At 41.4% G+C, this 25,972-nt stretch overlaps 1 protein-coding gene across 1 annotated transcript; it reads right to left on the bottom strand.

Moving 5' to 3' along the window:
* Window positions 1-5,247: 5,247 nt before the first annotated feature.
* Window positions 5,248-25,482, bottom strand: LOC120571777. The gene is made up of 3 exons (XM_039820869.1): window positions 23,820-25,482; window positions 23,333-23,671; window positions 5,248-5,383 (listed from the first exon to the last, which is right to left on the bottom strand). Exons 1-3 carry the CDS (start codon window positions 24,113-24,115, stop codon window positions 5,248-5,250), a joined length of 771 nt encoding a protein of 256 aa, XP_039676803.1. The 5' UTR covers window positions 24,116-25,482.
* Between the last annotated feature and the right edge of the window lie 490 nt (window positions 25,483-25,972).

Genomic DNA, 25,972 nt, shown 5'->3' with positions numbered 1-25,972 from the left:
AAAAGAACTGTGGCAAACTAGCGGTAGCTAGCTAGCTTGGTTATATTTTTCAAAACAAATCTAGTTGTAGTCTAGGCCTGCATGATTCGGGGAAAAATATGAATCACGATTTTTTTGCTTAGAATTGATATCACGATTCTCTGCCACGATTTTTTTCTCACAAAGTGTAATGTCTATCAGACACGTGAACCGTGAAAAAACAAAAAACAAATTGGCAGTACCAAACTGATTTTTCTTTTTTGCACCTCTAGCACTTTGCGCATCACCACAAACCTGTAAACATAGAGGCTTCAATGAATAAAGAAAATAAAGTACATAATGGCCATTTAAGTACAGTAAGCTACCAAACATTGTGACATATAACACATTGAACTAAATATGGCCCTGATAGAACATGTCTTTACATAATTAAAAGATGTCAGTCAACATGCTGCAGCTACAGATTCAGTCTCTAGAGAAATGGAGTTTGTCAATTGCCAGTTTAGTATCAAAAACAGAATGATTTCTTAGCACACTCTTTAACTGTCTCCTTTTCATGTCTTCAACTGTCCTATCAAAATAAAGGCTGAAAATGCCCCCCCCCCCCCAAAAAAAGAAAAAAAGAAAAGAAAAATCGAAATATTTAGTTACATTTTGGAAAAGATTGTGCTTTGAGTAAATATAAGTATGATTGAACTACTTGGTTAGGGTTAGGCAACAAAACTTCATGGTATGTTTTAGCTAAATATTTTTTTGGGGTTGAAATAAGTAAGATTGTTACGTGACATCTGTATGTGGCATTTGTAAGTTACGTGACAAAAGTAAAAAAAGTCTATGTTGATTTTAGTTTTTACACAGGACACGGAAAACTGTCTCCTCGGTAAAAGTCCTGTCTTATCCTTAGAGGAGGCCCTCTACTTTTTGGCTCATGATTACCGGAGTTATATCCAAATTAAATAATGCATTACTTTTCATAGGTATAAGTACGAATGAATGAGAACAGCCTGCTATGAGTGAACGTTCTACAATAAATATAGTAATTTGATGCATTGTTATTGTAAAAATATTGATTAGTGCAGCTTTAAAGCACTTACATCTCACATCTCTAGCCAATCAGAACGACTTAAAACAAAAGATTCTTTCCACTTTATTAAAGTGGTGTAATTATATGCACACCCCCTTCATAAATATGTAAATAAAGCAGATAAGGGAGATGATTCAGGTACCAAATGACTTAGTGAATGTTGTGCCAAATCATCACAACCACCTAATAACACTGTCCTTAGTTTGTGACCACATTGAATGAAACGAATAAAGTGGTTTCATTTAATACATCTGGCTGTTTCCCCTGACTCTGACCCAGAGAACACATTTACACTCTCTGCTACAGTGCATTTAAAAAAAAAAAAATTCACAGATCACCATTTCACTCATGTTACACTGTGCCATGTGGATAAGCCTGGCGGATGTTTTTCTCACACTTCTCGTGAGGCAGGTAAGCTGAGGAGGCTTTTCTTGTATTTTCCTTGATTAGGCACGGCTCGCTGAGAATGAGCCAAAACAGGATGGTTGAGCTGAGGACTGTGAAGGTGCTCTGATAGGTATATCGGTTTCTCAACATTGGGCCCAAAAAAACAAAGTAGGACAGAGCATACGAGTTGACAGAAACATGGATGATAAAACAATTTGACTTGTGCCAAATAGTCTCCTGTATTTTTAGAGCAGCGATACTTTCAGCTTCATGTTACACACAAGCATGAAATCACACAGCTCACATATGCCAGCGCATGAATGCCCACAAAAAACACGCTTGCAGTCTCAGACTTTTTATTTACTGCTTTGGCACCACACGACAGGGACATGGGATATATTATGGTGGAAAATTCCTGGTCCTGGTTTCCTGGATTAATACGGACCAAATATAAAGTGTCAACTTCGATTTGGGTTTTCACGTGAAAATAAAAAGGGGAATTCAGTTGCTCGTGTTGAATCAGAGTACAGAAACAGCATGATATCCTCATGAAAGGGGGTTTTGCTTTCACTGGCTGTTCCAGTGGTTGTGACATTTAGTGCTGTCACGCCTGCCAACAGAAGGCTGGGATTAAGCTAGTTCATGTGGTAATCAGCAACATTTAGGAAAAGATATATGATTGACATAACCGTAATTCAACCTATAGCTAGAACATGGGATTGCTGTCGTAACCCTTAAGTGTCTGGTTGGTGTTTTTAGTTGTTCTGGTTGGTTAGTGTACCTGTGCTGAAGTTATCGCTAGCTCCTTGGCTAACCGCCTTCACTTTTACCAGCAGGTAGCAAGCAAGACACAGGAACTTGACTTGGGTATTGAGGAGTAGTAGCATTTATTCACTGAAAGATAAAGTGTACATAAAGTGAGCTGCTACGTTCACAGCTATAACGCTATTGCTAACTTCATACTCACCGAAAAAAACACTTTTGCGTGTGGCCTGCAGCTGCCGCTGTGTGCAACATATATGGTGCGTATGTTGCTCTCACAATAGCCAAAAAAAGTTCAAAAGCTGCGTATAAAATTACCCAGATTATCAGCGCTGCTTTCGCGTTATGGGGCCCATAGTGGAGGCACACTAGAGGACTCCGCCGGCCGAGCCGTGTACTTCCGTTTAGTGCTCCGCTAACCTAAATAGGAATTAAATCATTTAATCGTGCAGCTCTTCTAGACTTCCCAAATCTTATCAGACCACATGGATCAAATTCTGATAGTGAGACAGGGTTTGTGACGCAAAATTGTTTTTATTCAGATTTATGATTCACAGACATCTTCTTCGCCATGTAAGTCTATGAGGAAAAGTCTTTTTGGGCCAAAGGGCATCCCATTCTGTCTAATTCATTAAGAACAAAAAAAAAAAAGACTTCCAGAGTCCTGGAGCTGGCGAGAGCAAGTGATGACAAGTAGATATGAGACAAAACAAGGTTCCCCACAGCCTGCTATGTGGATCAGGGTCCATTTACCCCTGGGAAAGATTAGTCATCTTGGGGAATGAGCACAAGTAGGTATTAGCCCAGTGACACAGCTCCATCTCCTCTCCCCTGGCTTACATAAAACCCTGTCTGGAGCTTCCTGGATTAAGTAAATGCACTGTGGTAAACGAGGGACTTTAATGCCACAGGAAAATTTTATGTTTTGTTAGTTTTGCATCAAACTAACGATCAGTGAATTGGCCCTTAAAGTGACTATATGTAACTTTTAAAAGGTTTCTGAAACGGTTTAATGTTCCATCTGATGATAATAAATTACCTGTAACAGCAAACAAGACTAACTATTTTTATATAGTTCATATTAATGCCTCTGCCCGGATCCGAATTTTACTGCAAAATGATTTACGGCAGGTAGACGTCACTACAGAGCACACATTCTGACGGGTCTCAGACTTCGGCTGAACACCGGAAATGCCTGTGTTAGTGAGTATGCACGTAAAAGGTAGCAGGAGATGGCTTTATGTAGGCCTAATTGTATTTTAATTTTATTTTGGAAGTGATCTGCTTTAGTTATGGCTGATACTGGGGCAGGGCCATAACAGAAAAGAAGGAAATTAAAGGAAGAACAACTAAAAGCTCAAAAGGGAAAGTAAAAGACAAATGGCGAAATCCGAGTCACACTCTGTTGGGCTTTCAACAGATGGAGATAATTACGGGATTGTAAATGATTCAAAACTGACCGAGAATTGGCCCTCAGGTATGTTATATGTCCATTTCATTCATAAAATAACTTTAGATTGCACAATGTGATTGTACAACAGTAGCCAACATTAAATTACGTCCCCCTTCCATTTAGCGCAGACGTTTTATTCCTTTTACTCGGTTTGTGTTGGCTTACTATTGTATTTTCACTTGTCCCCTTGTACTTGTGTAAAGCATCCTTGGGTTTCATGAAATATGCTATATTAATCTAAGTTATTATTACGTTGGTTGCTACAAAAATCTCTTAATGCTTTGGCTCGTGACACGGTGACAGTGATACCTGGTTTAGCTCACGATACATCCAAAGTAGGCTAAGTTACCGTATGCAACACTTGAAATGCAACGATGCATTTGTAACATATTCGCTTATTGTATATGAATGATGGGAAAAAAAAAAAAAAAAAAAGAAAAAAAAGAAAAAAAAAAAAAAAAAAAAAAAACTAAAGAGAGCGGAAAAAACAAAAACAAAAGAAAGAGTTGTTTCTTGTGATGTATTAAGGTTTTCATCTGCTTCTATTATTGCAAATATTTTTTTAACAGCTTTCCAATTGTAGAAACTAGAGCTGCAAAGATTAATCGATTGTCAACTCTTAAATTAAATGCCAACTATTTTGATAATCGATTAGTCGGTTTGAGTAATTTTTTTAAGACAAAAGTAAAAATTCTTTGATTCCAGCTTGTTAAATGTGAATATTTTCTAGTTTCTTCTCTCCTCTGTGACAGTAAACTGAATATCTTTTGAGTTGTGGACAAAACAAGACATTGGAGGACGTCATCTTGGGCTTTTGGGAAACATTGATCCACATTTTTCACAATTTTCTGACATTATATAGACCAAACAACTAATCGAATAATCGAGAAAATAATCAACAGATTAATCGACAATGAAAATAATCGTTAGTTGCAGCCCTAGTAGAAACAGAGTGAGTCCATCTATCTCTATCTGTGAGGGTCAGTATCATTTTCATAATATTTCATAGTATAATTTCAGCACCAACAAATCACTTACATATTACTGTTTTTGAAGTGTGCATGAGAGAGTGTTTGTTTTATGCATCTCTGGTTAATTTTGTCCAAACAAGAGATACAACTGCAAATCGATACCCAGCGAAGCCTGAAATAGAGCTTAAAGCACTTCAGCTGCCTGAAGCTTTTTTTTTTTAATCCAGTAAACAGCCTCCCTGCTTTTTGAAAGAGTAGAATATAGATATAGATAGAGTCTTTATTGTCCCATAGGGATAATCATTTCCACAATTTCCAGAAATGTGGTTCTGTTTTTTTTCCTGTCGGGTTAATATTTTGACTCTTTGGAAAGCTTGTTTTGTGTTCATGTTACTAAATTCCCACTCCAGTTTCTTTGTATTTCATTTTGGCTTTGATGATGTCATTTTTTTTTCTGTCTATTGAGTAGTTTGAGAGTGGCCAAGTCCTTTGTTTTTCTTTGAGAGTGTGCTTGATATGGGGGGTGATCCAGGGTTTAGAATTTGGGTATCTGTTGATGTTGGAATAGTGGTGGTGATGCAGAACTTTATGTAGTCCGTTATCAGTGAGATCTACTCATCCAGACTTCCCTGAAAAACGCTGCAGTAGGTGCAGGCGAAAGAGCCCTGCAGCTGTGTGTTGGCGTCCTCCGACCACTGGGTGATGCTGCGGGTTTGTGGCTTGGTTGCGTTCCAGTTCTGGTTTGTACTGCGGGAGGAGAACACAACATTGTGGTCAGAGAAGCCGAGTGGAGGGTGAGCCCGAGCGCTGAAGGCATCGGTTATATTACCATAACAGAAGTCCAGAGTGTTCCCTTTTCTTGTGGGAACATCCACGTACTGTTGGAAAGATGGCAGTACAACACCATGGCTGCATTTATTAAAGTCCCCCAAAATGAACGCTTGTGACTCGGGGTACTTGGCCAAGATACTCAACTTTGACATGAAAGAGACACAAATGCTGTTCACGAGCAAGACAGTGGCTGTATTTGAATCCACCTATGATACTAGCAGTGCATACGGATTTGGTCAAAATGCAGCATGTAGTATGCAGTATGCAAACAAAAGCTACTGTACATCTGCAGTATGCCAAAATACCCGAATGTCATACTGATTAGGAGAAAATCTCCAGTATGTATCAGACCAGTCCAACTCGCCAACTGTGTCCCACAATGCACAGGTTGAGTGTATCAGCGCTAAAGCGATGAGACTTTTCCTCTTGTGCCACCTTAATGTTCACGTGTGGTTTTAGGTGAAATATTTCGGCACCAAATAGCAGTAACCTGAAAGTGCCCCTCATGACCGGAGCCGTCAATCAAAACTCCCAACAGTGCCAGGGGCCTGAAAGATGCAGAGACACGGTGAGCATCCCGAACAAAGCGGCTCAAAAGTAGGGCAAGTTAGCAAACAAATGAGAAGTTTTGATGCTAACTTTAAGATGATGGCGATAAACACAGCAGAGTCGTCAAACAACTGCCAAGCAGTGAGGAAATATGGTGTCACAGAATGTACTGTACGAAGATGGCGAAGCCAAAAAGACCGTCTTAAAAACGGCAACAGTGAAAGAAAAGCATACCGTGGTCCAAAAATCGTCCGCTTCCATGATATTGATCGGAGGGTGTGTGAATATGTGATTGAAAAAAGAAATGAGGGACTGCACATCACTCGAGCTGTCATTCAAGTGAAAGCCTTGGAAATCACCAGAGTGTTAAAAGCCAGCCTCGGCTGGTGCAGACGAATGATGTGATGTGATTGACTGTGTTGAAGACGTTATAAAGAACTTAACTTATAATACTAGTTTAGTTTAAATATTCCACAGACTGTTGTACAGACTTATTTGGTGTTTCCAATGTGTCATAATTTATTATTATTATTATCAAATAAAAATATTTTTTTAGGGGGTCCTAATATCAGGGTCGTCTTATATTCGGGTCAATACGTTATAGCTGTCAAAGATCAACATGTTAGCATTGTCTTTCTGAGCTTATCATGTTGACGTAATTTACGTAAGTACAGTACAGCCTCAGAGCAGAGCTGCTAGCATGGCTGCAGGCTCAGTGTCGTTTCTACTTGTGTGTATGTATGTGTGTTTACGTTGATGGCCCATTTCTACACTGCTCCTTTGACACACAGCAGAGTTGTCTTGTGCCTTAACAGCAAACACATGGATCCTATGTGCAGCTCTCTTTGACACCCCGTATAGTGGAACGACAAACACACAGTATTTTTAGCTTGGCAGCAGTTTGAGCAAAATGGAAGTTAGGAAGGAGCATAAGAGGGCCTTGCATGATGTCAAGAAGAGTGGTGCTCTTCACCAGCCTTTGACACTTAAATGTTTGAGGGGGCTGTTGTGAATATGATCAAGGAGTCTTTTGTTGCCCCTTAACTGGAAGGTCCTTGTCCTTTTGCCTGTGAATATTCTCAGCTCGCTGCACGTGTCAATGTGGTGCCACCAGTGTGAGGGAAATGCACAGAGAAGGTCAAATAGGCAGCTTGCAAAGAACCACAGAGTTTGCTCACAGACAGCCTACAGAAAAGATTCCACATCAGCGACCATATGTAATTAACTGTTTTAGGTAGGTAGCAATAAAACTGTATTTGTCCGTTCTCTTGAATTCCTGCCTCCAGCCACTGAAACTTTCTCTATCATGCAGGCCTGACCCAGAGGTTGCCAATTTGTGTTTGTGTCTTTGTTTGCCGCTCTAGTACAGGCGTGCGGTTTTGGCGTGGAAACAAGAGAGGAGGACAGAGCTGTGGCGATGCGGGGGGATGGAGCTGGATGTGGAGGAGAGACAGGACAAAGACGAGAAGGAGAGGATGATGTATTTCAGCCTAAACAAGACATAAACAGCTGAGGTGAAGAGTTCATGCCAGGGGAAGGACATGTATATAATTTCTAGTTCAAAAGTATAGAAATATGCTACAATAGAGCTCTGGCCACAACAGTGAGATTAACAAGACTCTCTTTTACTGTCATATTACAACTGGAGTTTCATGTGTCCATGAAAAGAGATTCACAGACTCAACATGCTAATCGGCCAGTGCGTAATTTCAATTTTTCATTCTTTCATTTCATTTAATGCACTTTGCTATCACAAAAAATTCTCTAAGCCCAGTTTACCGTGGTACCACGGACATTTCACAGTCTGTCATTGTGCCTCGGGCCAGGCCTCTCTCACTGCCATCCCCGCGAGACCAAATAAAGTCAATTTCTGGTTGCTGATGTCATCTCCACCATTTAAATGATTGCCCTATAATCAGCCCCGTTCTGCTCTGTGATTGGAGCAGCCGGTCCAATCTGCCCTCACCGACTTCTGTGGGACCGATGGCAGAAAAGATGAAGGAACATATGGCATCCTTTCAAGTCAATCTCTCTCTGCATTCGGTGTAAACGATGTCTTAACTGATCGTTTGGACTTTTTTCAAAATACAGTTCTGAAATCAAATTTAAGCTACCATTAAATGAGAATAGCTATAACAGCTAATAATTTAATAGCTTAAATGTGTGTGATGAATATCCTCATTTTGTAGCTAACACAGTTCATTTAAACCAGCAGCTTGGCTTTGTATATGGGTACTGCCGTACAGGAAGATATATAGATGAATCATAAGAGACAGAAAGACCCATGAGATTGCGATAATGTTTCGGATGTAATGAGGAAAAACAATTCAGATGATGGGTTGAGCAGTGCAACTTGTTACAATGTTGTAATTATGTGATCAGAAGACACCCAATTAAAGCACTCTAGAAAAAGCTTAAGAGCTGCTTAAGTGGCTGAATGTTGACGGGGCTAGTATTAAATAGGATATTGTATTTAGACATTGGACCTTCTTCAGAGAGAATTACTTTGAATACCTACAATTACTCTCTCAAATATATCCACAGGGGGTGTATACACAAATAAAAAATAATATGGATTGCCACAATATTCTGCCACAACTCCTTGTGTTTAACATGCAGTAGCTGTCCTGATAAAAAACAGGTCCCTAATGTATGTGGAGTCTACCAGAAGACCTTAGCAACTAAGGAGATTTCAGGTTATAAAATGCAGAGTGCATGGTATGTCGCTGACAAAGAGCGATTCAAAAGGTCAAGAGTCTCTGGCAGACCCAGATGACTGGCCTGCTACTGACCCCAGAACAGGCCTGTCACTCCATCAGCTGTCAGGCTGCAGAGAGCCACAACAGAGAACAGCAGTCTAGTCTGTGGTCAACCTACACCATCAGGAGCAACAATCTGGGGTTAAATACAATACAGTTGACAAGAATATTGCTGAAAAAACTGATTTATCACTTTATATTTGCTTTTATCTAATCCGGTGGTTCCTAACTTGGAGGTCTGGACCCCCAAAGGGGTTGCAAGAAAAATATAAGAGGTCACTAATTAAACAAAGAAGAAAAAAAAATTGATAGATACAATTATTTATTTTTTAACCTTTTTAAATTTTTTCCTGCACAATTTAGTTTGTTGTCAAATACTTGATAAGTTCTAAGGAACTGCTAGCTCATTTTGAACTATGTGTGATGTAGCGTAACTGCTTGTTTTCTCTAAAAGTTAACAAGCCTAATATTATAATTTAATAAAAATGCAACAATATCCTCCAACTTTAGCAGAGGCACTCTTTGTTTCAGGTGAGGCACAGTGGGGGCATCTAAAACACATTCCTGATGGCATTAGCTTAAGCCACGTTTTGATACAAGCCCTAAAGAACTTACTTTAGACTCTTGTCTCTATAGCCGAAACAAGTTCCTGAGAAGGTTCCTAGTTCCGGGGGAATGTTTCTGTGGTCGAAACACGGCTTTGAACAAAACATTTAGCATTGCTCTTCTGAAATTGTTGGACAAAGACAGATCAAAATCGATGCAACTGGGGCCCTTTTCAGGAAGGAGGTTTAGCAAACTCTGAGTTGATTTACCCGGAGATGGGAAACTGAGTTTTCGGTTCCAGAACAGCTGATATGAGTTGGTTCAATCAACTCAGAGTAGGTTTACTCAGAGTTAAATGCGTGCACCACCACTATAAAAAGGCAACATGCATGGAGCCACGATACTACGATTCACCATTGCAACAACAACAAAATGTACCCCTCTGGAACTAGAAATACTCATGCACACATAAGGCGAGTTTGAACATATATTTTGTTAGAAAAAAGTAACATGGCTGCAGCTGCAAAAGAGCGAGAATTGGCATGGGAGAAAATTGCTGCTCAAGTCAATGCGTAAGTTCCGATATAGTGTATTGATTTCATGTTTAATCACAAGTATAATATTACTGGTGAAAACTGGTGGACGTTAGTGATATGAGGACGGATAAGGTTATGTACATATCTGACGGACTGAAGAAAAACAATTATCTGAAAATGAAAAATGTATCCAGCCGGGGCCTCAATATCATCTCCCGACGTATGTTTACCTCCCTGCAAAGTAATAACATTACAGCTTCTTCATCAACGGGATCGTCGACAAATGGGCATGCCATGTTTGACAAAAAAAAAAGTTCTATAGTCTGCCTAACAGAGTTAATAAACCCTGTTGAATGCAGATAAACTGCGCTAAAATGCACCTGATACAGACTAAATGAATGAGGAAATGAAAGAGCGCTGTGTCAGAGGGAGGAGACTGAGACAAACTCAAGGTTTATTGAAGAAAACCTGCTCCCGACCAGGTTAGGTTCACAGACTACGTTACCATGGCAACTGACCAGAGATGGCAAAAGTACTCACTTCCCGTACTTAAGTAGAAGTACAGATACTTGTGTTAAAAAATACTCTGGTAAAAGTAGAAGTACTGATTTAACTTCTTTACTTAAGTAAAAGTAACAAAGTACAGGCTTTGAAATGTACTTAAAGTATAAAAGTAAAAGTAGCCTTGCAAATTTTTTATGCAAAGCTACCTGGATCACACACGTTACTAGAGTGCAAGATGAGAAACTTCAGTGGACATAAAAACCAGGCTCTTTATATGCCATTGTCTACATTTTAAATGGATGTCTGCCAAACATCACATATATGATTATTGTGACAGAGACTGGGACTCCAGCTTAGTAAGATTCTGACTGAGTAGCAAGATATGAATTCAATTGTGATTCTGTGAGAATTCACAGATCCATACTTGATGCCTCCTAGCCTATCTCAAACATCTCTCTCAGATAAGGCCAGTTCTTGCGTGATTTGTAATGGCGCATTTTGGTACACTTGGATTTTTCCAGGTATGAAACCAAACCAAAGGCAAATCGCTCCAAGTTTACAAACTCACCAACTGATTCGTACCAAAGCAAACAAACTACAGGTATGAAAACGCCCTATGTTACCTGTCTTTCTGAAACGGGCTGGAGTTATCCCTTTTTCTCAGGTATGATTTACTGTCCTTTCTGAAACGGAAAACCCAGAGTTTCCCTCATCTCATTGTTAACAATCTCAGAGTTTTCACTAAACCTGTTTTCTGAAATGGGCCTCTGAACCAGAGATGATGTTTTTATTCCACACATTATTCTTCTTTCTTAAAAATCTGGTGCCTACATTACCCACAATGCAACTCGACTGCAAACAGTGTTGTTGGAGATTCAGGCATGTTATGCTAGTAGCAGCAAGTAGCCTCAAGCAGAGATGAGTAGCGGGCAACATAGGTCTGGTAAACTCACTTCTTTCTAACTCCAAACTAGGGCTGCATGATATAAGTAAAATATCTAATTGCGATGATTTTGAATGATATTGCGATCGCGATGATTCACGATATTAGAGGGAATGATCCTTTTTGTATCATTATTCTTATTTTCAATGAAAAATATAAAAATTAAAAAATTAAATGATTATAGTGTGATTTTTGCGAGGATCTGTACCACGATACATAGTTCAGAATGGTTTAACACACATTTTGCCTCAACAAATATTTCGCGCCCCTGCAATTTGGATATTGCAGTAGTCCATATTGCGATTTCGCTTAAATTGTGATTCATTTTTATCATTTTAAAACTTGTCTTCAGCCCCAAATGACACCGACTTGAAGCACTGAATGAAAATGATGATTGTTGATATTTTATTATCTTAATAACTCAGGACCAGACTAGATTACCAATCAGGTAGAGTGGGCAACTGCCAGGTACCCTAAGCCCCTCAGGGCAACCAGAAGTACCAGGTTCGATGTCTGTGTTGTTATTTGATTAATTAACTATATCAAACTGAAAATTAAATTAGACTCCGAAAAACTAGTTTTCAAACGTCATTTCAATGTATACTATGCTCCCATGCTGCATATTCTACTTCAAATCTGTTAAATTTACTTAAAAAGGTGGCAGAGTGCAATGCACAGACAGACAATGGTGGTGCAGGGCATGAGATGACTACATTGAATGAATACGTTCTTGAAAGACAGAAGTAGAAATTATTGTTCTCTTGTAGCTGCAGGTTATAGAAACCATCTGTCACTGAGGCTTGTTAAAAAAGAAAAAAGTCCAGGAGGGGATGGAACCTTTTCTGTCCTGGATTTACGTCCAAGGCATAAAAAGTGTTATCCAGTCTTTATTTTTACATTCCACAGGATCTTTCTTTCTGAAGAACAGTAAAAGAAACAAGCTCTACCTGAGAACTGAAAAATGCAGAGAAGACATGTGACTTCTTTCTATGTATGAGTTTTCCATCCCCCCTCATCATCCTGGTGGCTGATCCAGCCATACTGTATATTCTATGATGTGACATCACTGACCCCTGCTGGTGCTGCCAAGAAAGGTTTGTTTTTATTTTCCATCTGCCTTTTATTGTATCATTTCCTTCCTTCATTTCTTCCAGTCATTGTTTTATTGTGTGGCTTGCAAATTATTCAAAGAGTGAAAGACATTTTAGAATCTCACTGTCAGCATGTACTCCAGATGTGCACATTACTTTTGTATAATATATGGTCCTTCATGATATCCAAATACACTTCATGTAATGTAGGATCTTAAGTCTGCAAAGCAGGGATGATGGATGGATCATCAAGAGTTTATTTTTTCCCCATCCAAGCAGCCTTGCAAAATGTTAAAAGATTAAATGGATGAAAGATATGTTTAGGATCCACTGGGTGGCAGCAGTGCAGTATTCATTAAAACTGGCAGCTCATAAATAAATCTGTTAGTTTTCCTTTGGTTTATCTTTGTCCAATGGATGAATGACTCAGACGTCAATCACAGAGCCGCACACAGAATATGTTCTAAATGAATCCACTCCTCCCAGTCACATTAATACTCAAATTCCTCGAGGCTCTGGCCGAGGAGGGGGAGTTGCAGCCATCTTTGATTAAAGCCTGTTAATTAATCCTAAACTTAATTATAACTCATTTGAAATCCTTGTTCTTAATTTTCTACATACAACATGGAAAACATTACAGCCAATTATATTTGTCGTTGTTTACCGAGCTCCAGGTCCTTATTTTATTTGAATTCTGAGTTTTTAATCATATGTAGTCTTTAAATCAGATAAAGTACTTATTGTAGGTGATTTTAATATTTATGTGGATGTTGACGATAGCCTTAGTATTGCTTTCAACTCACTACTAAATTCATAAAATTGGTTTCTAGATAAAATTTAGCTTAGATATTATCATCTTTTATTTAAAAATTCTTTTATAATTTATATATTTCGCATTAATTTATTCAATGCCGTGCCTTAATATAATATAGGACTCTTATGTTAACTTTAGTCCCTCCCAAATTGATAATTTTGTTGACTGTGCTACGGCCTCGCTACGGACAACTTTAGACTCTGTTGCTCCTCTCAAAAAGAAGATGATGAAGCAAAGGAAACCAGCACCTTGGTATAACTCCCAAACTTGCAAATTAAAACAAACCTTGCGCAAACTTAAAATTATCATTCACCATCTATTCCTATAGCTCTGAGTAGTGACAACTTCATCACGTCTTGCACTCAACTTCTAACGGTTTCCTCTTTAAACGCAGGACCAGTAGAAAGAACAACAAGACCTGACATATACTTAGACTGCTTTTATCCTATAGACCTTCAACAATTAATGTTAAAGGTCTCTTCATCCAAGCCATCTACCTGTCTCTTAGACCCCATCCCAACGAGGCTACTTAAAGAAGCATTACGTGTGGTTAACACTTCATTACTAGATATGATCAATACTGTATGTTTTTTATTAACAGGTTATGTACCACAGTCATTTAAAGTAGCTGTGATGAAACCTCTTCTGAAAAAATCCACCCTCGATCCTGAGGTCTTAGCCAACTATAGACCTATATGTAATCTCCCCTTTCTCTCCCCTTAGGTAGTCACTAATCAGTTATGTGACTTTCTACACAGCAATAGTTTATTTGAGGACTTTCAGTCAGGATTTAGAATGCATCATAGCACAGAGACGGTACTGGTGAAAATTACTAACGCCCTTCTAACTGCTTCAGACAAAGGACTTGTCTCCGTACTTGTCTTACTAGATCTTAGTGCTGCATTCAACACTATTGACCATACCATCCTGTTACAGAGACTGGAACATTTATTTGCCATTAAAGGAATCACACTAAGCTGGTTTAAGTCCTATTTATCTGATCAATCTCAATTTTTTAATGTTAACGATAAATCCTCCAAGTACGCTAAAGTTAGCCATGGCGTTCCACAAGGCTCAGTGCTTGGACCCTTTTCTATTCACCTTATATATGCTTCCTCTAGGCACTATTATTAGGGAAACACTCAATTAACTTTTCACCGTTAAGTGTGATATACCTATCAATCAAGCCAGACGAAACCAGTCAGTTAGCTAAACTTCAAGCATGCATTAAAGATATAAAATCATGGATGAACAAAAATTTTCTGATGTTAAACTCAGACAAAACCAAGGTTATTGTGCTGGGCCCTAAACACCTCCAAACCTCATTACCTAAAGATATAGCTACTCTGGATATTGAATGAATGAATGAATGAAAACTCTGGAATGTATTGCACCCCTTCTCTTCATAGACGTCAGATTAATCTACCAACCCTTATATAACTGGTTCAGGTTTGCCTTGCACCACCAGCTCTTAATTATGCGTTTTTTAGTTTTAGAATTCACGAAGCATCGGCTTTGTGATTCTTTACTTTGGGAGTGCACAGCAGGGTGTTTCAATTTTGTGGGAAGGCTTATGGCAGATATGGCAGCGTCTCTAGCTTCCAAAGTAACACTAAAGGAAAAGGAAATAGGAAAAGGCTGCAGGATGTAGGGCTCAGTTTTGTCAAAGCAGTGGTGACTGTGGACCCAGCGGACCCAGCAGACCCCCCCCCCCCCAGTGATGGCCAAATGAAGCTTCGTGAACCATGTTCTCTTTCTTCTGAGCACACTAGATGGGACTCTCTCTTCAACAAAAGGTTGAAAACACACTGAATTGCCATTCCTTTAACCCTTTTCTTTGAACAGAGAGCGCCATCTAGTGAGCTCAGGAAATAAAGAAAATTGTTCACAAAGCTTCATTTGACCATTACTACCCCCCGCCCACTTCAGCTTTCTTATTTACAACCTCTACTGCCAAACAGTCATCTAACATCCTTGATTTTGCCGTTCCACTCCTCTCATTTGGGCCCTCCATTCCTCTCTCGCAGAACCATTACAGAGCCACAAACACTAACGTAGTTAATGTGTGCACAATATCATCATCTTGACAGGAGCTTTGGTGCGGCTGAGAGAAAAATCCTAATGACTAAAGTGCCACATAGGCAGGGCTTGACATTAACTTTTTGAGGCACTTATACTTTGGACATGTACATTTACGTTTCACTTGTGCATGCACAAAATCACTTGTACGGGTAAAAATTTATCATTTTATAATTTATTTATTATTTTTTTTTTGTGTTTTGCTAATGCAGAATTGAAAGCATCCAAACACTATCAACATTAATAAAATTCAGTTGAAACAGTAGAAACAAATGTGTCCCAAGAATAGATTTCCCCTTCAACAAGAAAAAAGGATCTCCAGACTCCATAATACAAAGTAATACTTTGCACGCCGGTGTGCAATGTACCACTAGAGTTAGTGTTGACTTGGTCTAAAAAATAAAACGGTCTGACCTTGATGCAGGCTTCAGTATGGACTTTGTGTCTGTCCAGGTGGGTAAATCACATCGGCAACAGAACTAGTACACTATTCATCTTCTGTATCTTCGGGCCGACGCCTTGATTCCCAGGGGTTAAATCCTGGTGCATTTAACTGATACAAATGCTGCTAATGCTTGCTAGGTACACAGCTGCCGACGGTAACTAGCTAACGTCACTTACTTGTAAGCCAAGTTGGGTTGCCCGAGGCAGACGCCGCAGAACGTTACTCCTTCTCCATAACGCACCCAGTCGAATTCATCTCTCCTGCTGTTCACAAATTTTCTTTCCCTTTTTAACTCGTATGGTGCTGTTGTTGTAAGGTTAATTGTTCTTGGTGCTTTCCCTGGCACTTGGCCAAAAATGTGTTAAGATATTTGAAGCTTGGGTTCTTGGTGAGGTGATTCGGCAGTGGAAAACTTTAAAAAGGGATGTTAAACTAAGGCAAAAGAACACAAGACAAATGAAAACTGCAGCCTCACAGCAAGCTGCCCACTCTTTTCCCCCCTTTTAATCCAGTAAATGGCATTTTACCTTCTCAGCCTCACCTAACTGGAACATACCACTTGACAAGATAATATAGGGGGGACCTAAACTGAGCAAGCATCCAAATCACACAGAATAGTGAATTCAATTCAATTCAATTCAATTTTATTTATAGTATCAAATCATAACATAAGTTATCTCGAGACACTTTACAGATAGAGTAGGTCTAGACCACACTCTATAATTTACAAAGCCCCAACAATTCCAACAATTCCAGTAATTCCCTCAAGAGCAAGCAGTGCGACAGTGGCGAGGAAAAACTCCCTCTTGGGAAGAAACCTCGGACAGACCCAGGCTCTTGGTAGGCGGTGTCTGACGAGCGGTTGGGGGTGTGATGAACAGTGGCGATAGTAGTCACATTAATAATGGAACAGTGACTGGATGTAGCGGGAAGCTGCAGGGTTCAGCAGGACGCAGCATGACATTGCAGGGCATCGCTGAGCTCAGCAGGGAGTGCAGCAGGACCACAGCGACAGCTGCAACCAGGATCTTGGTGCCAACGTTCTCCAAGGAAATACGCTGGGGGAAAAAAGCATAAGGACTCCGGGGAGTAAACTCCCCAGAAGCTAGGATTAGTAACAAGCATTTCTGGGACGGGCTGCATACAAATAGTAATAGTAATAGTAACAGTAATAGAAAGGGAGAGGAGAGAGCAGCTCAGTGTGTCAAAGGAAGGAAGTCCCCCGGCAGTCTAGAACTATAACAGCGTAACTATAACAGGTAACTAAGAGAGACAGGTCATAAGGAGAGGTAGCTTTTTCGGGCTTAGAACTCTCCCCCTGCCGGATCTGGCTTGGCTGGCCTGCCTCCCTCTACTTTGTTATGTATTATTAATCTAACAATTATGAAGAGAAGCAGTTGGGCCAGTTAGGTGAACACTGCAACTCCTCACTCCCTAACTATAAGCTTTATCAAATAGGAGAGTTTTAAGTTCATTCTTGAATGAGGTGACAGTTTCTGCCCCCCGAACCCAGATCGGGAGCTGGTTCCATAGGAGAGGAGCCTGATAACTGAAGGCTCTAGCTCCCATTCTACTTTTAGAGACTCTAGGTACCACCAGTAACTCTGCATTCTGGGAGCGCAGTGCTCTAGTGGGACAATAGGGTATTAGGAGCTCTTCTAGATATGATGGTGCTAGACCATTTAGAGCTTTGTAGGTCAAGAGAAGGACTTTAAACTCAATCCTGGATTCAACAGGAAGCCAATGCAGAGAAGCTAATACAGGAGAAATATGATCTCTTTTCTTAGTTCTTGTGAGAACACGCGCTGCAGCATTCTGGATCAGCTGGAGAGTCATAAGAGACTTATTTGAGCAACCTAACAGTAGGGAATTACAATAGTCCAGCCTGGAAGTAACAAATGCATGGACTAGTTTTTCAGCGTCGTTTTGAGACAGGATATTCCTAATTTTGGCAATGTTACGAAGATGAAAAAAGGCTGTTCTTGAGGTTTGTTTTAGATTGGCATTAAAGGATATATCCTGATCAAAGATAACTCCTAAATTTCTAACAGTGGTGCTGGAGGCCAGGGCAATACCATCCAGAGTAGCTATATCTTTAGATAATGAAGTTCGGAGGTGTTTAGGGCCCAGCACAATAACTTCAGTTTTGTTAGGGTTTAACATCAGAAAATTATAGGTCATCCAGGATTTTATATCCTTAATGCACGCTTGAAATTTAGCTAGCTGACTGGTTTCGTCTGGTTTGATTGACAAGTATAATTGGGTGTCATCCGCATAACAGTGAAAGTTAATTGAGTGTTTTCTAATAATATTGCCTAGAGGAAGCATATATAAGGAGAATAGAATTGGTCCAAGCACTGAGCCGCGAGGAACCCCATGGCTAACTTTAGCGTACTTGGAGGATTTATCATTAACATTCACAAATTGAGATCGATCAGAGAAATAGGACCTAAACCAACTCAGAGCAATTCCTTTAATGCCAACCAAGTGTTCCAATCTCTGTAACAGGATTGCATGGTCAATAGTGTCAAATGCAGCACTAAGATCTAGTAAAACAAGAATGGAGACAAGACCTTTGTCTGCAGCAGTTAAAAGGTCGTTAGTAATTTTCACCAGTGCCGTCTCTGTGCTATGATTCTTTCTAAATCCTGATTGAAAGTCATCAAATAAACTATTGCTATGTAGAAAATCACATAACTGATTAGCAACCACCTTCTCAAGGATCTTGGATAGAAAGGGAAGGTTAGATATAGGTCTATAGTTTGCTAAGACCTCAGGATCCAGGGTGGTTTTTTTCAGAAGAGGTTTTATCACAGCTACTTTAAATGACTGTGGTACATAACCTGTTAATAGAGACATATTGATCATATCTAGTAATGAGGTGTTAACCACAGGTAATGCTTCTTTGAGTGTTCGTTGGGATGGGGTCTAAGAGACAGGTAGATGGCTTAGCTGAGGATATCTTTAACATTAATTGTTGAAGGTCTATAGGATAAAAGCAGTCTAAGTATATGTCGAGACTAGTCTTTATTTCTAGCGACTCTGCGTTTAAAGGTGAACCGTTAGAAGTTGAGTGTAAAAGGTGATGAATTTTATCTCTAATTGTTGTAATTTTATCATTAAAGAAGCTCATGAAGTCATCACTACTCGAGGAATAGATGGCTCAGTAGAGCTGTGGCTATCTGTCAGCCTGGCGACAGTGCTGAAAAGAAACCTTGGGTTGTTCTTGTTTTCTTCTATTAGTGATGAGTAATAGTCTGATCTGGCCTTTCTTAGGGCCTTCCTATAGGTTTTGAGACTTTCTTGCCAATCCAAACGAGATTCTTCCACTTTGGTGGAACGCCACTTACATTCGAGGTTTTCGAGAGATTTGTTTTAATTTGCGAGTTTGGGAGTTATACCAAGGTGCTAGTTTCCTTTGCTTCATCATCTTCTTTTTCGGGGAGCAACGGAGTCTAAGGGTCCGTAGGCATGTCGTAACACACCGTCTACAAATGCATCAATTTGAGAGGGACTGAGGTTAACATACAGGTCCTCTGTTATGTTAAGGCATGACATAGAGTCGAATGCTGTTGGAATATCTTCTTTAAATTTAGCTATAGCACTGTCAGATAGGCATCTGGTGTAGGAGCTTTTATCTAATTTAATATAATCAGGTAGTAAGAATTCGAAAGTGATTAAAGAATGATCTGATAATACCGAATTCTGCGAAAATATTATTAAATCCTCAATTTCAATACCATATGCCAGCACAAGGTCGAGGGGAGGTCGTGAACATACCATTAATACAAGATTACAAGACTTACTGCTGACTTCCCAATCTAAGGGCACCCATCCATACCAATGAGCACCCCACATATTATAGAATGTCATTCACTGCAGAACTATCTTACCTATCTTCCTTAGAAATGCCAAGCCCCTACCTGCTGAGAGGCCATAAGGACAACCTGTTTGCACTTTCCTTGATTAAGCTGCTGACTAGCTGATATAACCCCACATCCCAGGCAGAACAACAACAAGAATCCAATAAACCCATAAAACAAACAAACAAACAAACAAACTAAACAGGCTTGTGTCATTTACACATTGACTGATAATGTATCAAATAAACTAAAATAATGGACTCAAATCAATGATTACACGGACACAAAAACACTGGGGAACAGGGCCTAGTAAAAAGAGAGCAAGGCAGACTTTTCACACTGTACATTGCTAATAGGTACATTATTCACTGAAATACGTTAATGCCAAAAAAAACTAATTTAAATATTCCAATGTGAAGTAAACTCTAAACTCCAAACAGCCTACACCCATGGACAGCTTATGAAACAATAGACCCATGGACATACGTATCCCTCCTAAGAGCCCAGACTGAAAAAGAAACAAAACAATTCTGATTTCGCTTTAATGTATCAGATGCTGAAGCCATACATTTTCGCTGGGGGCAAAAAGCAATGCAATGGTACAGTTAATATCGCAGACATTTCCGAAATATAACACAATTTCATCTTCAGCCATTACTTTTGGTAAATCCAAAACAACATGCCAACTTCTAAGGGCCTGTTCACACCAACAATAGCCTGCAGCAATAATACAGGCACTCATGTCAGTTAGAGCACCGGGCTTTACAGATCTGGAGGGGGAAAAAAACAGATGGTTTTGGTTCTACTTCCAATGTGAGACTAAATATAAATAAATGGTCAATGCAGCAACAAGCTGCAATAAACTGCCTAATTAAACACAAACAAGTGATTACCTAATAGTGTGTCTGCTTATTTGCTGCTTACCTCATGATGAAGAAAATTATTGCTGCAGCAATTTCTTGTATGTAGTGTAACCTATGGTCGGAGGATACAAGGATAAAAAGGGTGTTAAAATTCTGTCATCCAACTTCACATCTTCATAGCAGCAGCAACCATCTTTCAGGCTTTAAACTCAGGGGAAGAGAAGGAACCAGCAGGAGTGCTGTGGTGTGTTTTCTATCTTTCCAACAAAGCTATTTGTGATTAACCCTTGATTTATCCAAACAAACTATAATACAAACTAAGGTTCCATAGAGTGGAATAAAGACACTGAGGCAATGATGTGCGAAGACAGAGTTTCAGCAGTATGTTGCCTTTAATTTGGCCTCATTTAGGGACTTACGTGACATCAATAGCTATTACTGGTGACAGTACAGCAGGTTGTACAGGTTTAAATCATAAAAGCCCATTCAAGCGTTACTAAAATTAGTGATTACTGATTACTAATAGGGCTGAACGAGTAATTGCATTTGCGATAATATCGCGATATGTTAAAACGCGATTTCCTAATCGCAAAGGCTGCGATTTGGTCACGTGACTCACGAGAGCAAATCAGTCCGCACTCCGTAGTCCGCAGAGAAAGCATCAACTTAGCACGCTAACGGTACGCCGTACCTTGAGCAGATTTCTGTCATTCAAACAACTCTGAGTTGTAGTTTAAAACTTGTAAGGGTTTTATTCGGGCTCCAGTCCACACATGCAGTTAATGAATACAGGCACGCAGAACTGAAGGCTCGGTTAGCAACGATTAGCTCTGATTAGCGGTTAGCTCCATTATAAAGATATGGAGCGGAGGAGACTGCCGCGGAGAGGGGTAACAACCAGACTCTGATAAATGACGTTCGGGGAGCTGTCACAGCAGCGTGGCCACGGTGTTTCAACGGTTTTATTAGTACAGTTAGCTAATCCCACGGCAACACCTGCATGCTACTACTAACGTAATGATAGCCTCTCTGAGCTAGTGCAGCGTCGTTGACGCTGTCATGCACACGGCACGCAACTTCATGAGGGAGGGAGGGGCTGGAGGCAGCTCCTCTCTGTGCGCTGTTAAAGAAAATACACCGATGTATATATTTTACTTATTTAACTGTCTAGTAAAGTTCAAAGACAGTGTTTAAAAAATGCAATCCACATGTTTACATATGTCTATGTAAATAATAATTAAATAATCTAAATACTACTAAGTGTTGTAAAGCCACATTTGTTTTTATATTTCTGCAATCTGCACTTTAGTGTGATTTATTTCTGACTTTCATATGAATGTTTCCACCAGGCTTGGTCAGTGCTCAATATACTACTGGGATTGAAGTAGTTAAATAAAAGAGGTCATTCATATAAATTCACGCATCACCTAATTTCACCATCACATACAGGCCTGGCCTCCAGGAAAGAACAGCTTGTTTAATCTATCTAATCTTGTGAAGTTCATACTATACAATGATTTATTGCTAGTTTTTGTTGACTAATACAGAAGACAAAGAGCTTAAAAAATAATCGCATATCGAATCGCAATCGCAATATTTTTGAAATAAATTGCAATTAGATTATTTTCAAAAATCGTTCAGCCCTAATTACTAAGGGCAGATGATTTGTTATGTAGAACAAATAATGACTTATCTCTGCTGACACGCCAGTGCAAATGGTCAGCACAATCATGGTGTCAGAGCAAAGCACAGCACTTAAGACTCCTATTACTGTCATTAACTACATTTGTGTTTATGCCACAATCTGTCCTTGGCAGGCTGCAGTGCACTCACATTTCCCTTATGAATGAGTCACTGTTTTTAGGTTATTATTGCAAAGGATCCAACAGCAAGCAATCGTGAAGTTATTTGGTCATGATGATCAGGGGTTAAAGTGGGATCTAGCAGGGGAAGGAACCCTAAGATCCATCTATGGTGATAACACCACACCAAAATTCCATTCTCAAAGTTGAACTATAGGCTACTACTACTAGGCTACTTTAATAAAGTCTCTATCAACTACACAGCATTTAAAGAAAACTCACTTTTACAGCTATATTTCACCTGTTACTCTGTCTAGCTCAGCTAAAAACACAGGATCTGCAACTCTTTACCGCGTTGCTACCGTTTTACTTTAAGGTCACTACCAAGTCTGCCATTTATGACCATTTGTAGAATTCATTCCGTCAATGCTACAAAGACAGGCAAAGGGTATAGAGTTCTTGGTGAGAGATCAGGGAGGCAGTGTGATACAGGAGGAGGCTGCGATGGCAGGCTTTTCAACAGCCTTTTAATAAGTCCAGTTCACAAACGACCTAAAATAGAATAAGGTAAAAAATACAATAATAATAGTTACAGTGCAAGAAATGAAGCTCAGCGTAAATTCTTAAAGGAAGACTTCATTCACTTTTCCATCACTCATAATGATAAGCTGTTTCACGGTACGTCACTGGTCAGTAGTAATCAGAACAGCTGTGTTGTTGTTGTTAAACCAATCAGGGTCGACCATTTGTCGACGAGCCTATCACAGCTTGATACCCTGCTTTAAATCTGCTCTCTCTTCCACGGTTGGTAGTTGTCGTTCAGGAAATAGAGGGCGCGTCCTGCCCCGCGGTTGCATGGCATTCCTGTTTGGCGCCTTGTGTCTGCTTTTTGTGGTTGGGTTGGGATGGGGTCGGAGTCGGTTTCCTGGTGGTGTTTGTTTGAACGTGGAGGCTTCGCACGGGTCCCCGGTCGGCGTGAACTCTAGAATTACGCCGCCGTCTGTGGTTCACTTTCGGGAAGAAGCGATTGTCTTCGAGCCGGATCGCGGCGTGGCTCGGGCTCCATTTCACCGGAGCTTCCGGAGCTGGCTGCTTCGCGCGGCGCCTGTCGCCAGCCCCGTCTGTGGCCGCGCCCGCTGCCAGTTGGTCGTGGTCGAAACGGACCAAGAAGGCGGATCCGCCTGCCAGGGCCCGGCGAAGAGGAGAGCTGCGGCGGCACTCAGCCAGCCGGCTGATACGGCTGTTCCGGGGGGCTCCTCGGATTCCGGCCTCATCCTCGCGTCACTGCAGTCCCTCGCCGGCTCGATGCAGGCCATGGAGGCTAGGATGCGGGCTGTGGAGAGCATGGCGGGTGGCGGCGTGTCTGGTACTATTACTACCGCTCTGGCTTCCCTGTCTGTGCCAGCGGTGGTCGGTGTTCAGCCGGTGCCTTCTCCTTCCGTGGAACATTGTCATTCCTTGGCCACTGCTGTGCCTTCTCTTTCCCTAGGTAGGCCTTACATCCCTGTGTCTGCTAATATTTCCAGTAGGCTGCGCTCTAAAATTCTGCAGGGCCGTGATGTTAATCTGGTGAGTCTTATTTTGCCGTCCCCGGAGTGTGATAAGTCTCTGGTGGCGGGGGATGGGTTTTCGGCGGTGGTTAAGTCCGCTGACCCTCGGCTGAACAAGGATCTTTCCTTTGGGCAGTTCGTGGTGGCGTTTGGTATATTTCGGGACGTTATTTGTTCCGTGTACCCCGACCGGAGGGTGGAGTTGGATTCGTACCTGGCGTTGGTGGGCGATTTGTTCCTGAGGTACGGGCGGAACTATTTTTGGCAGTACCATAGAGCTTTTTCCGGGAAAGCTGCCGCTCATATTGCCCGTGCCAACGTTCGCCTGGACTGGTCAATTCTGGACACTGAGATCCTGGTTATGGTCGTGGGGGGTGCTCAAGCTATTTTGTGTTCTCACTGCGGGGCTGCGGGACATGTTGCTTCGCTCTGCCCTGGGGGTGTGGGGCAGCCAACCGGCCCGGCCCAGTCGCACCGTGGCGGTCTGCGGTTTCCCGTGTCTGGAGTGGATGCTCGGGGGCGCCAGGTTCATACGTCCAACAATAATCCGATTTGTAATAATTTTAATGAAGGTGTGTGTACTTATGGGAATTGCTGTTTTCTTCACATCTGCAGCGATTGTCGGGATGCTCATCCCAGGTCGGTCTGCCCACGGCGCCCCGCCCCTCGCCGGAAGCCTCGGGGTCAACCTCAAACTGGTTCCAAGACATATTGAAGCTCCATCCCTCTACCCCATTAAATTTACGTGTGTTGGCATCTGAACTGTCTAGTCATCCTAATTCTGTGTTTGTCGATCATCTGCTGTCTGGGCTTTCCCAAGGGTTTCGGGTGGGCGTTCTCGCCGATCCGGAGGTTACATATGTGGCGAAGAATCTTCTTTCGGCTGTTTCTGACCCTGATACGGTGGCTAGGTTGGTTGCGTCTGAGGTTAGCAAAGGGTATATAGTGGGGCCGTTTGATTCCTCTCCGTTTTCGGTGTTTCGCACTAGTCCTTTGGGTGTTGCGACTGGGAAATATTCTGGGAAGAAGCGCCTTATATTTGATCTGTCCGCGCCGCGCTGCGGGCCCGTGTTAAGTATCAATAGTCTCATTCCACCGGTCCCTTTCTCCCTTCATTATGCCACTGTTGATGATGCGGTTAAACTTATTAAGTTGGCGGGGAGGGGGGCCTGGCTCTCCAAGGCTGACATTACTGATGCCTTTAAGATAGTCCCTATACATCCTTCGCAGTGGCCTCTTTTTGGCGTCAGGTGGGATTCCAAATACTATTTTGGTGTGCGTCTGACGTTCGGGTGCCGGAGCAGCCCGTGTATTTTTAATCATGTTTCCGAGGCACTTTGCTGGATCCTGCTTAACAGGGTTGGGGTTCCAGCGGTGATTCATTTGCTGGATGATTTTCTTCTCGTTGACCCCCCTGGGGATAGTGTTGGGTCGTTGGGCAAATTGAGACGGTGTTTTCTTTCCCTCGGTGTCCCTCTGTCTGAGGCTAAGACTGTTGGTCCGGTTACGCGGTTGGAGTTTCTGGGCATCACCCTCGACTCGGTGCGCATGGAAGCGTCCCTTCCGGGTGAGAAGTTGGAACGCATTCGTGCCATTGCTGCGTCCTTTGTGCCTGAGTGTCTTGTTACTAAGCGGCGGTTGCTCTCATTGCTGGGGCATTTGAATTTCGCTATGCGCGGCGTTATTCCGCAGAGCTCTTTTTATATCCCGGTTGCTGGATTTGGCATCTTCGGTTGCCTGGGTTGCATGATGTGTTGTCCCTGGATGACGGGTGCCGGTCTGATTTGCGTTTCTGGTCCCGACTTCTGGATGACTGGAACGGCATTTCGGCTTTTCTACGACGACGTAGTATATTCTTCTGATTCGTGAGGTTTTACACGGATGCTGCACCTTCCGCGGGGTTTGGGGGTATTTTCAAGGGCAGTGGTTTGCTGGCCACTGGCCTCCCACTTTTCCCCGGCGGATTCCATTGCTCTATATGAGATTTACCCGATTGCTATAGCTTGCGCGTCTGGGAAGCGGTCTGTGGACACGAAGCGGATTTCAGTCCTGTGTGATAATCAGAGTGTGGTTGACATTATTAATAGAGGGGCGCTCAACATGTTGTCAGATAATGCCTCTGATGAGGAGCATCACCTGGTCGTCTGTCACGCACAATTTT

The sequence above is a fragment of the Perca fluviatilis genome, chromosome 13, assembly GCF_010015445.1.
Source record: "Perca fluviatilis chromosome 13, GENO_Pfluv_1.0, whole genome shotgun sequence".
NCBI classification, from domain to species: domain Eukaryota; kingdom Metazoa; phylum Chordata; class Actinopteri; order Perciformes; family Percidae; genus Perca; species Perca fluviatilis.
This window is presented reverse-complemented; position numbering and strand designations above follow the sequence as displayed.

Excerpts from the sequence above, each read along its gene's own strand:
- LOC120571777 (XM_039820869.1), bottom strand. The coding sequence starts at position 24,115 with ATGAGCGGCAGCTTTCCCGGAAAAAGCTCTATGGTACTGCCAAAAATA. Across the intron at positions 23,672-23,819 it reads AAGACTCACCAGATTAACAT|CACCGCTGGCACAGACAGGG; the intron begins CACGGCCCTGCA and ends CTGAACACCGAC. Across the intron at positions 5,384-23,332 it reads AGCCAGCTCCGGAAGCTCCG|TACAAACCAGAACTGGAACG; the intron begins GTGAAATGGAGC and ends CTCCTCCCGCAG.